The following is a 13,265-nucleotide window of genomic DNA, read 5'->3' on the forward strand; positions in this document are numbered from 1 at the left end:
ACCTATTTGAAGGCAGGGATTTTATCTATTCTGTGTATTGCTGTATCCCTCAGCGCAAAAACAGTGCCTAGATTGTGAGGCACTGAATGGGTGAATAAATCCACAGTCTTGCGTCTTACAAAATTACAGCATTTCAGAGCTGGAAAAGTCTGAAAAAATAGCTCAACCCTCTTAATTTACAAATGAGGACACCAAGACGTCTCTCACTGACTTTGTTATGTTCCAATACCACTGCAGCTTCTTTTCAAACTGAATAAGAATTTTAAGAACACTGTGAGAATAGATGTTTGAGGAATTTTTTTTTTTAATGTTTAATTTTGAGAGAGAGAAAGCACGCGCGCACAGGCGGGGCAGGGGCAGAGAGATGGAGAGAGAAAATCGAAAGCAGGCTATGGGCGGACAGCAGCAAGCTCCATACAGGTTCAAACCTGTGAATTGCAAGATCATGACCTGAGCCTAAGTCTGACACTCAACATAATGAGCCACCCAGGTGCCCCAATATTTGGGGAATTACTAACCAATCCTTAGTTTTCGCTGTCTCATTTTCACAGAAATCTAGTATTTCCAAACATCATAATTTATGACAAACTTGTTAAACTCAGTAGGCATTTGCCATTTACCTGTGCAATGGCTGACCAAAACACACAGAAATGTGAAGGGCAGATGAGGCAAAGTCCCGATTATTGCTTGTAGCGCTGCCATAACAAAATACCACAGACGAGTGGCTTAAACAATAGAAGTCTATTTTGTCACAGTTCTGGAGGCTGGAAGTCTGAGATCAAGGTGCTGACAGGTTGATTTCTTCTGGGACCTCTCTTCTTGGCTTGTAGATGGCAGTCTTCTCCCTCTGTCATCATATGTTCTTTCCTCAGTGCACATACATGTCTGTATCCAATTTCCCTTTTTTTAAGGACACGGGGGCATATTGGATTGGGGCTTACTCTAATGTCCTCAGTTAGCCTCCAGATAGTCACATTTTGAGGTTAGGACTTTGACATATAAATTTGGGATAGGGGTGACATAATTTAGCCCATAGCATTGCTTTATATGAAATCCTTGCCCAGAGGAAAGGAATGATAGCAAGAATTCCAGACAAGTAAAAGTAATTAGTCCAAAATGTCATTTAAACAGCTAACCTTATTAGGTGTACAATTTCCTGAAGAAAATTTCACGAAAGCCATTTTTAAAAATGATTCAAAGTAATTGCTTTTTCTTTCAGCTCTCTTTAAATTACCTCAAAATTCTCTTCCCACAGATGGTTACTGAGTAAATACCTCTTATTTTGCCCCAAATGAAGTTCACCAAAGATAAAGTATCGTACACAGAATGTTCTATGTGTTTTTATTTATTAGGATTGTGTAGAGCTGTCATCCTTCTATCATACATATACAGCAATATTCAAACATCTGATACTGACATAACTTACTGACAAATTCTGATACTAAACACAGAATAGTTCTATTTTAACAATAAAAACAAAACCAGTGAGTTTATCTTAGAAGATTTAAATTCAGGCCATTATTTCACAATCTGGAAATCTGAGTACTCCAGCTTTAAGATGACTTTCTCATTCCTGAAGTTTGCTCTATCAATGTGTGATTTGGGACTTCCTCTTGTCTCAAGCCATTCCTGCATTTGACGCACTTTAGAGATGGGACCTTGCAACTGTCCTTGCACTGTGCCCTGGTCAGTGTTCTGGACCCAGCCAACCAATCCCAGCTTTTTACCCTCAGCCTAAGGGAAAGAAAAATATGAGAGAGAGAAAAATACAGTGAGACTGAACAAAACAGTGCGACTACAATCTGTTGCCAGAATCTTGGCCTAGAATCAAGCCACTGAAACTAATTTGATATTGTCCAGAACACTCAAAACAGAACTACAGCAAAGAGAATCTCATTGACCTTGACATGAAGTGTTGGCCACTTGATGCCATTTCCTTCTTCTACCCTATAAAACCCAGGCACTAGAAATTTCATTATGTAATCAGTTTGGTTAAGTACTAAAGACTTAAGTACTAAAGCAAATCAGATGCTTTCAAAATGATTCCCTAAGGCCGATTGTTGTTAGGATACTGGGCTGTATCTTGCTCATTTTCCCTTCTCCTAATCAAGAATCTAGTGGGTATATTAAACAGAAAAAGCATGAAGTTATCTGATCCTTCTCTTTGTCGTTAGCCAAGACCACACCTAAACAAATCCAGATGAATGAGTGTCCATTATATCTTTAAAAATCATTATCTCCTGGTCAACTCGTTCCTTTGTTCTCACTGTAGAAAAATTGTCTAACCCAAAGTCTTTATGCTACATCCAAAGCCCACTTTCTATCCCTCCTTCTAGAACAGGAAGAAGCATATAGTGATAAGCCTCTGAACATCAGTTTCATAAGACTATATAACTATTAGGTTTTCATTTGATTTTCTTTCTTCTGTCTAAATAATCACAGCACCTTTAAAGTTGAATAAGTTAGTGCTCGCTTCAGTAGCACATATGCTAAAGTTGAATAAGTTTATGAAGACCATCTGATCGTTGTAGTTGCTTTTATCTTAGCCTTTCCAATGTTCTTTCCTTTAAGTCATTAAACTGTGGAATGACTGGTAAACTGGGAAAGGTAGCAATGTTTACAGGTAATTTTTTTGGGTAAAACTTGCAAGCAGGGATATTATAAAAGTTATTGTTAAAGTAACCTATGTAAATGGAAGGAATTGGGTTACAAAAGAAAATGGGAGTTAACATGATTGCATGCCCAAATGCCAGAGTAGTGACCTAGTAAATATGGGAAATTGCTGCAGTTGGCCAAGGAAAATGTTATGCACAGCAAAACCATGTTTGATGAGAAACTAAAGTATCTATCAAATCAGTTATGTTCAAAGCAAAGATATATTTGTATAACAAACAAAGAGACTGCAGTCAAATAAATAACAAATTTAAGGGATACAGAGAAAATTAAGGAATGAAGAAAAATAGAAGATACCTACAGCACACATTAAGTGCCAAAATGGTGGCATAAAAAAAGAACACAAGAGAACGGATTTTAAGAAGACTACATCCAACTGACTTTGTATAACAATTGTACTCTTCTGCTTCAAGTTAATCGAGGAGACTTCAATATCCCTAGATCTTAGAAGCTACCTTATATGGTAACTAGATATAATAATGTTTGTATTGAGTTGTAAGCAGTTTATAGTCACATTAATCTTTAAATTGCAATGTGATTTATCTGAACTCCTGAGAGTGAAAAAAAACACTCCCAAGTTTGATTGGTGTTGAGAATGGGAATTTCCTGTAGGTTTTACTTGTGCATTTGATTCTGTTCTTATTTTTATTTTTATTATTTTTTTAAAGCTTATTTATTTATTTTGAGAGAGATAGAGACAGCGCAAGTGGGGGGGAGGGGCACAGAGAGAGGGAGAGAGAGAGAATCCCAAGCAGGCTGTCAGCACAGAGCTCAACACAAGGCTTGAACCTGCAAAAGCCTGATATCATGACCTGAGCCAAACCCAAGAGTTGGATGCTTAACGAACTGAGCCATCCAGGTGCCCCTGTTCTTATTTTTCTTTTTAAAGTTTATTTATTTATTTTGAGAGAGAGCAGGGGAGGGTCAGAGAGAGGGAGGGGCACTTGGGAGGCTCAACTGGTTGAGCAGCTGACTCTTGATTTCCACTCAAGTTATGATCTCCCAGTTTGTGGGATCAAGCCCTGCACTGGGCACTGCACTGACAGCTCAGAGCCTGCTTAGGATTTTCCCTCTCTCTCTCGCTACCTCCCTGGCTTGCTTGTGTGCTTTCTCTCTCTCTCTAAATAAATAAATAAACACACTATAGGGGCGCCTGGGTGGCTCAGTCGGTTAAGCATCCAACTTCGGCTCAGGTCATGATCTCATGGTTTGGGAGTTTGAGTCCCGCGTCGGGCTCTGTGCTGACAGCCAGCTCAGAGCCCGGAGCCTACTTCAGATTCTGTGTCTCCCTCTCTCTCTGGCCCTCCCCTGCTCATACTCTCTCTCTCTCTCTGAGAAATAAATAAAACATTTAAAAAATAAATACACTATAAATAAACAAACAAACAAATAAATACTTAAAAACCTTTTCTAAAGAGAGAGAGGGAGGGGGAGAGAGAGAGCATCCTAAGCAAGTTCTGCTCACCACAGAGCCCAACTTAGGGCCTGATCTCACGAAAGTAAGATCGCAACCTGGGCTGCTATCAAGAGTTGGATGCTTAACAGGCTGAGCCACCTCGGTTCCTCTATTCTGTTCTTATTTTTAAATAATAGCATATTTTTAAATGATAGCATAATGTTGCTGAATCATGTTCAGTTTTGAATATCTACAAACAAGTGAACAGTGTTTGTTCCTAAGAAAATTACAGGAAGCTAATTCTTCCTCATAACTATATTCTGGAAACATTATTTTAAGGAATATAATCACCAACTCCAGTCTCAATCTAAAAAGAAAGTCCTTTCAGATCAATAACCTAGACTTCCAGCTTAGGAAACTAGAAAAGTGAGATCAAGCTAAAATTCAAAACAAGCAGAAAGATAAAAATAATAAAGATTAGAGTAAGAGCTAATAAAATAGAGAATAGAAAAAAAGGAGAAAAATCAATGAAACCACAAGTTGGTTCTTTAGAAAGATCAACAGAATTGCCAAACCTTTAGCTAGACTGATAAAGAAAAAGAGAGAGAAGTCTCAAATTACTAAAATCAGTCATTAAAGAAGGGACATCACCATCAACTTTACAAAAATAAAAAGGATTATAAGAGAATACCATAAACAATTGTGTACCAACAAATTAGATAACTTCAATGAAAAGTGAAGATTCTTAAAAAGACTCAAACTACTTAAGAAGAAATAGACAATCTGAATAGACCTGTACTAACTAAAGAGACTGAATTAGTAACTTAAAACTTCCCACAAAGAAAGGCCCAGGACTAGATGGCTCCACAAGTGAATATTATACCAAATGTTTAAAGAAGAGTCTTTCACCAATCCTTCACAAGTTCTTCCACAAAACACAAGAAAACTCTTCCCAAATGTTTATTAAGCCAGTATTACCCTCATATCAAAACTGGGCAAAGACATCACAAGAAAAAAAAAAAAAACCAAAAAACTATAAGCTAATAATACTTGTGAATACGGATGTAAAACTCCTCAACAAAATAGGAACAAACCAAATCCAGCAACATATAAAAAGGATGGCAATTTTTCACCAAGAAAAATTGGGATTTATCCTAGGAATGCAAGGTTGGTTCAACATAGAAAAATCAATACACCATAGCTTTAAAAATCATATTAATTAAAGCATATTAATAATAAAATGTAATATACCATATTAACAAATAAAACAGAAACCAGATAAAACCAGAGGATCATCTCATAGATGAAGAAAAAGCATCTGACAAAAATCAAACACTCATACTGAGAATAGAAGGAAACATCCTCAACCTGATAAAAAGGCATCTGAAAAACCCACAGCAACATCATACCTAAAGGTGAAAGATTGAACACTTTCTCCCTATGATCAGGAACAAGACAAGTGGCTCTTGCCACATCTACTCAGTATTATCCTGGAGGTTCTAGTCAGGGCAGGGAAAAAGAAATAACAAGCATTCAAAGTGGAAAGGAAGAAGTAAAACTACCTTTATTCACAGACAACATATCTTATATACAGAAAAATCTTAAGGGATAAACTCATACACACAAATTAGAACTAATAAACAAGTTCACAAGATTGCAGGATATAAGATCAATATACAAAAATCAACTGTATTTCTATACACTGGCAATGAACAATGAAAAATGAAATTAAGGGAACAGTTCCATTTATAATAGCACTGAATATATTTCTTAGGACTAAATTTAACAAAAGAAGTACCAGATTTACATATGGACAACTATAAAATATTGTTGAAAGCAACTGAAGATGTAAATAAACAGAAAGACATCCCATGCTCAAAAATTGGAAGACAATCTTGTTAAGATGACAATACTTCCTAAATTTACCTATAGATTAAAAAAAAATTTTTAATGTTTATTTATTTTTGAGAGAACAAGAGATAGAGCACAAGTAGAGTAGGAGCAGAGAGAGAGGGAGACACAGAATCCGAAGCAGGCTACAGGCTCTGAGCTGTCAGCACAGAGCCCGATGCAGGGCTGGAACCCACGAACTGCAAGATCATGACCTGAAATGAAGGCAGATGCTTAACCGACTGAGTCACCCAGGTGCCCCAGGATCTACAGATTTTAAGCAGTCTTTATTAAAATCCCAGCCGCCTTCTTGCAGAAACTGACAAATTGATTGTAAAATTCACATGGAAACATAAAGAACCCAGTATGGATCAAAATAATCTTGAAAAGGAAGAACAAATTTGAAGGACTCACACATCCCAATTTCAAAACTTACTTCAAAGCTACAATAATCAAGACAGTATGCTACTGACATAAGGGGTGAAGGGACAGTAGAGAAAGCTGGGCTACACTACTGCCTGGTCCTTTCCCCTCAACAACTTTAACTAATCTTTAATACTATCACCTCGGTTTACTAAGACACAGGAATTTACCCTGCATAGTTGGTACCAAAGCTAACTGGAACATAGCTCTTGCTTTAAGCAATTCTCTTTTTCAACAAGCACTTCATGTATGAGTATGAAACAGGAGGAAATGTTTTGCAAGTGATTGGAAAAAGAGGTATGACATATAACATTCATATTTCAAAGATTCAGGATTGAATTTTATGTCCCACAGTACCAGGACTGTGACACTTGGATAGTTCTTCAGTCTTAATTCATTATCTTTGGGGTTGGCGATACAATGGAGAGGCCTGATACCCTCTTACAGACACAGAAAGCAAACTGAGTGGTGTTTGTATGCTGAGGAGGTAGAGTCTGGCTGTCAACGGTTTGTTCATCTCCACAATTACTCTCTATTACTCTAGTAGGAATACTAGATTCCATGTTCAGTGTTACCATTACTTACCCTGGAATAAAGTATTTTTACTAGAAAAGCTTTAGCTTGAAAAGGTAAACTCTTCTTTCAAAGCCATAATGAGTAGAAAGGAATCAAGCGGGAAAACAGGGGAGACTAAAGAAATAAAAGAGGTCTGAAGAAAATGCAGCAGCTACAACGGAAACAATTACATAAATTGCATAAATATCAATCGTTCATCTAAATGCCATCTGACCAATGTTAGCTTTCCTACAAGAACTGTGATCTGGTTTGATGAGGCCACAACAGGGAGAACTGGGGAAGCCCTCAGTTCCTCTGGGGGAGAGAGAAGCTCATTAATATGTGCTTAGGTACTCTGTTATCATTGTCAGGAAAGACCAGTAATAACAGCAGATGGTTTTGCCATTTGTATTGCATTTCACCCACTGCAAAGCATTTTCAGACCCATTGCTCCACAAACCACCATGCAGCTACCACACAGCCAGCTTCTCCCAACACACACATTTGTTAGGAACACTGTCTCCTGTTCCCATACACATAGCCTAGCTATGTTCCCAAAGCCTCTAGGCCACATACCTGAGTGTACTTGCGGAAAAACACCCCTTGGACCTTCCCAAAAATCTCATAATCCACTGATAACAGGGTGTCCCCTTCTGCCATGTTCAAGCTCAAACCTGTCAGGGACCACAAAAGCAGAAAAGTAAAGGGCTCGATATTCTATCCCAGGACCCCAAATCCTGAAGAAGAAAGGGCCATACCCACACTTCTCCATCTGTAACAACTGCGACCTCTCCCTGACATTATGGTCCTCTAACTTCAGAGCACAGAAACAGATACGTGCAAGCGCGGGTATGCTAAGTAACAGGAAGACATCCGGGCCGAGGAGCTTCGGGTCACAACTCCCCACAGAACCCCCTGTTGGGTTAATTACCTGCTTATCCAACTACCTCCCTAAACCCATCCCTTGTCCGGCTCCCTCTCCATCCCTTCCTCTTCCCACGGACCTGGTCCCCTCGGCCACCAGAGTCCCCTTCTACCAACATTTTAGGGGCAGTCAAACTATGAGCAAGCTAAGGGGCCCTGCCCCAGGCTCACCCTCCACGTCCTCCTCTCAGGCGCCTGGACTACACCGGCGACCAGCACCCCAACGGTTCCCACAGCCCAGTAACCTCGGCGCCCGGAAGCCTAGAGAACAGCTCCTCCTTCGCTGCCTCTCATGCTCATCACCTCGCCCGACCAATCAGAAATGGAGCGCTCGGCCCAGAGCCCGCCCAGAAGGCGGGATTTCCATAGGGCTAGTCTGGGAGCGCCGGCCAGCCTCGGGTCGGGGATCTGTCCAGGGTCTTAGCTCTGATTCTTCAAATCCAGGCCTCACCTCACTTCCGTCTCTTAAGCGCAACTCTTTTCTCATTTTTCCCGTGGGGAGAAAGACATACGTGAAGAAGCACTTGAGATAAATTCACTCACTCAATAAATATTTACTGAAAGAAAGACTTCTGTGTGCCAGGCACATTTCTAGGTGGTTGACCTACATTAGTGGACAAAAAAAGGTCACTGGTCTGGAGGTACTTAAATTTTGGAGGTGGGAGATAGACGGTAGACATTAAATACCATAAACAAATAAATTGGATAGGACACCTATAGGTCTACCCCGTCTTACTGTATTTCACTTTATTGCAGTTCACAGATATTACATTTTTTACAAATTGAAGGTTTGTGGCAATCCCTCATTAAGTCTAACAGCACCATTTTCCCCCCAAACAGCATTTGCTCACTTTGTGTCTGAGTTGCCCTTTGGTAATTCTCACAACATTTCAAACTTTTTCATCATTATTATATTTGTTATGGTGACCTATGATCAGTGATTATGACTCACTGAAAGCTCAGATGATAGTTAGCATTTTTTAGTAAAGTATTTTTCAAATTAAGGTATATACATTTTTTAAAGCCCTAATGCAATTGCATACATAATAGACTACAATATAGTGCACTGGGAAAGCAGTGCCTATAAAAGTTATATTTCTATTTGATTCACATTATTACAACCTTCACTTTATTACAGTGATTTGGAACAGAGCCCATGATGCCTGGTACCTTTCTGCCCTGACTTTTTCTCTCAGGTCTCAAATTTTGGGCCATGCCCAAGTATGGAATTGGTAGCAAGGGAGATAAGTAAATAGAAGTCCCAGTGGAGGTTATTTTTCCTCCCGTGCTTCTGGAAGCTGCCCATGAGATTCTATCTTACTATGAAAACTACAAATAATGCTTATCTAAATCAACCAATCACAAGCACAAGCTAAATAATCCATGACCCTGGAATCACAATTGAATCAATCAATCTAAGCCAAATGACCAAAACACATGAATTTTTTTTTTTTTCAGAAAAGGAAGTTGTCAAGGGGGTTGTGGCTGATGAATGTTAAGAGTACAGTCCCCTTGCAGGCATTTGAGTACAGCTACCCTTGTGATTAAGAATGCATGCAAAGGAAAATGTGGCATTTGTTGTTCCTCTTTGGATTGCTTGTATACATTACATCCCTTCATAACAGAAGACTTTATATGTGAATATTTCAGGTGGGCAGACTTGGTGAGGTGAGATGGATTTGTAATGGAAGTCATAAAGATTAATCATTTTGCTTGTTCCGCCACTGAAAAGTGAGGATCTAGATCCTGAGGAATCATATAACCTTAGTGCTAGAGTGGGGGTAAAGGTGGGGTGGGAACCTGGATTGAATGTTATACTTGGAAATATTTGAAAACAATGCGAAACAGAGTGCCTGGCTGATGTTATTTCTTTCTCTAAAATTCATTTGAAATGTTAATTTATTTTTGAGACAGAGAGAGTGCAAGCAGGAGAGGGACAGAGAGAGGAGACACAGAATCCGAAGCAGGCTCCAGGCTCTGAGCTGTCAGCACAGAGCCTAACGTGGGGCTCAAACCCACAAACTGCGAGATCATGACCTGAGCTGAAGTTGGACGCTTAGCTGACTGAGTCACCCAGGCGCCCCTCAAATTCATTAAAAAAAACCCACATAACTAGTTTCTCTATAGAATTAAAAGAAAAAAAAACTATTGTCTGCTACATATGGGACAGTGTAGAATATACAAAGATGAATTATATATGTATAATCTTTGTCTTCAAAGAATTTATTTAGGGGGTGCTTCAGTGGCTCAGTTGGTTGAACATCTGACATCAGTTCAGGTCATGATCTCAGTTTGTGAGTTTGAGCCTCACATTGGACTTGCTGCTATCAGCGCAGAGCCCACTTCAGATCTTTTGTTCCCCTCCTCTGTCTTTCCCCCACTTGCATTCTCACTCTCAAAAACAAATGAAACATTAAAAAATATTTTAAAGGCTTTATTTAGTATAAGGGATGAATATGCATGCAAATAATTACAATAAAGTATACAACATACTCATCAAATCCATGAACATCCATTGAGAGCTCATCATGAGTCAGCCCTGTCCTACCACGAAGACAGAAAATATCTGAAAGCACAAAGGACCAAAAAGACTCATTTTGACTGGGAAGATTGGGAAAGTGTTCTTGAAGGAAGTTGCACATTATCCAAGGTTACACAACCACAACCAGTAAGTGATAGAGCTGGGATTTACTTCCAGGCAGTCTGAGTACAGAGCTCACTCCCAGAAATGTTATGATCTGCCACCTTCCAGTGCATGGAACTTGGGGAAGGTAGTACGGCTGAGATAAGAAAGTGGGGGGGAAAAAAAAAGTGCAAGTAGTCAGGTGTGGCTAGACCATGGGTTCTCAACCCTGGCTAACCATTAGGACATCAGGGGAAGCTTTTAAAAATACCAATACCCATGTCTCACCCCAGAAATTGCTTTCCAGGGAGTCCTAAAGGTCAGCCAAAGTTGCTATCCACTGGGCTAGACTCCAGAGAGACAGGGCTGGAAAGGTAGGCTAGACCCAATCTAGCAGATTCAAATACCATGTTAAATTATGTGTTTCAACTTGAAAGGGAAAGATAAAGGTATAGGTAATGATATAGGTAAAGAAGAAGCCACTAGGTAGGTGAATGATGGGGATCAGAGGTAATAGGATAATTACTCTGGCAGCAGCATAAAAAATGAGCTTTGGGAACAGATGTTGAAAGCAAGAATAGCAGTCAGGAGAGTGAGGTTGTCTGAATGAAAAGTGAGGAAGAACTCACCAAGGACAGTAGAAATATAAAGTCAGTCATAGGGGCGCCCAGATGGCTCATTCCATTTAGCAACTGACTCTAGGTTTCTAGGTCATGATCTCATGGTTCGTAAGTTTGAGCCTTGCCTTGGGTTCTGCACTGTTTGAGCCTGTTTGGCATTCTCTCTCTCTCCCTCTCTTTCTCTGCTGCACACACACACTCTCTCTCAAAATAAATAAATAAATGTAAAAAAAAAAAAAAAGGAACAGTCATGTATGAGACATTGCAGACTAAATTCAACAGAACCTGCTGACTAGAAGGGGGGACAAAGAGGGAGGAGTGGAAGATGACATGCTATCAGCATGAAAGAGAACACTGGACAATAGGTAGATGCAGAAATGGGGAGATGATCATGAGTTTGTTTTCTGTCATGCTGAGTTTGAGGTTCCTGAGGAACATTCATGTGGAGGTGCTAAATGGGCAGTTGGAAGTTTGAGTCTGTAACTAAGGAGAGAGTGCTAAGCTGAGTATCATTTAAACACAGGTGAGATCAGAAATGTCAGCATTTGGCTGAAATCATTAAGGGAGAGAATGTCTGGAACTGTGTACATATGAGAAATAAGAGGGCTTTGGAGAACACCAAATTTGGGGGGCAGGTGAGGAGAAGAGAGGGCCAAGGGAGGGAAAAATCAATGGTGGCAAATGAATAGGCTGAAGAAATAGCAGCTTTTGTCTTTGGCCATCGTGAAGTCACTGGCAGCCTGGAAGTTAAATAAAATGGAAATGATGGAAGCCAGACCACAATGGACTGGACAATGAGGGGCAGATGAGAGAGTGGGGACTGCAAATGTACAGCTATCTATTAAGAAGTCTTGTGGAGAAGAAGAAAAATGAATGGGACCCTAAGATGAGAAGCAGCAGGTCATGGGGAATGAGGTTTGCTCTGCAGGGGAAGGTTAAACGTATTTTAAAACCAAAGAGAAGGAGTGTGTGGGTAGATACAACTTGAAGTGAACAAGATGGAGGGATAAAGTGATGGAGTCAATTCCCGGAGGGTACTGGACGGGACTAATTCAACAGAACTCATGGAAAGAGAAATATCCTTTCTCCTCAGAAACAAGAGGGAGGAAATTCAAGATGGAAGGAGGCACCCTGGGAAATTCTGGCAGACTGGAGAGGAGCTGTAGGAGTCGATGACAGGCAGGCCAGATGCTGAGATAATCGGGACCGTCAGAGTAGCGGGAAATGTCTGAAACTGCATAACAGGGAAGGCAGTGGAATCCGCTAGGAAAGAAAACAAGGAATCAAAAAGGACTGCTCTGGAGGGCCCACCAAGGAATTTCTCTGTAACATATAAAGCTGTAATATGACATGTTGAAGCATTAACACCGACTACTGCTGTCCCTTTTATTTCCCATGTGCATTAATCTTTTGAGTAGTTACAGGGAAAAAGTAAACCGCCTGTTTTCAAACAGCTTACACAAATGAACTGAAGCATGAGGACAAATAAACGCTCTTCTAATGTTAACAAGTTATGGAATATCATGTAGCGTCGAAACCAGGTTATACTGATTATTTTCGATCTGGTAGTTAACTTTATTATCATTACACTTGGCTGAGTCACTGTTGGGCCCCACAAAGAGACGGCCAGAGTTACCACGTGAGAGTAAAACATTATATCAAAATAATTAGATTGGCTACAAAAACTACCTCGGAAAGACACTGAGTAGCAAAACCTAGCCAAGTTGCTAAAATTTGACCGCAAGCTCCAAACTATTCGGTAAGAAAAGCACGGAGGGACAGCCATACCTGGGGCCCGTACAAAGCAGCCGAGCGTGCTAAGAAAGGCTATCAGCAGGCCCACTCCCGCTAAGCGGGCGGACACCAGAATCCTGCAGCAGAACGACTCCAAGGCACATCTAGGGGCTCTGCCTTTTGCCAGAGAAGGGCACACCCCAGGGTCTGGGAGCATCGTTCTCAGGAAAATACAAGTTCTTTGATGGAGCCCCAGAAGAGCCTCTCCCGCCCCCTCTCCCGTTCCCCAAGGGCAGGGCGGGACCGAGCTGCAGAGTTGGCGGGACACCGGGTCAAGGGACACTCAAACTGACCACACCCCCCGCGGGCGGCTCCCGACCGCATGCGGACTGCGCCTGCGCACGCTTGCCGGGCTGCGTTCGCGGCT

At 40.6% G+C, this 13,265-nt stretch overlaps 1 protein-coding gene across 2 annotated transcripts; it reads right to left on the bottom strand.

The window, feature by feature from the left end:
• Nucleotides 1-1,313: 1,313 nt before the first annotated feature.
• ACYP1 (acylphosphatase 1) lies at nucleotides 1,314-13,122 on the bottom strand. 2 transcript variants are annotated; one of them, XM_039232297.1, is made up of 3 exons: nucleotides 12,893-13,122; nucleotides 7,514-7,611; nucleotides 1,314-1,734 (listed from the first exon to the last, which is right to left on the bottom strand). In XM_039232297.1, the coding sequence occupies exons 1-3, from the start codon at nucleotides 13,053-13,055 to the stop codon at nucleotides 1,519-1,521; spliced, it is 477 nt and encodes a 158-aa protein (XP_039088228.1). In that variant the 5' UTR covers nucleotides 13,056-13,122; the 3' UTR covers nucleotides 1,314-1,518. The 2 variants fall into 2 exon arrangements, with proteins under 2 accessions (XP_039088228.1, XP_039088229.1); XM_039232298.1 differs by lacking the exon at nucleotides 12,893-13,122 and adding an exon at nucleotides 8,033-8,130.
• Nucleotides 13,123-13,265: the final 143 nt, after the last annotated feature.

Source organism: Hyaena hyaena, unplaced genomic scaffold (genome assembly GCF_003009895.1).
Source record: "Hyaena hyaena isolate Hyena2069 unplaced genomic scaffold, ASM300989v1 scaffold_65, whole genome shotgun sequence".
In the NCBI taxonomy this organism is placed as follows: Eukaryota; Metazoa; Chordata; class Mammalia; order Carnivora; family Hyaenidae; genus Hyaena; species Hyaena hyaena.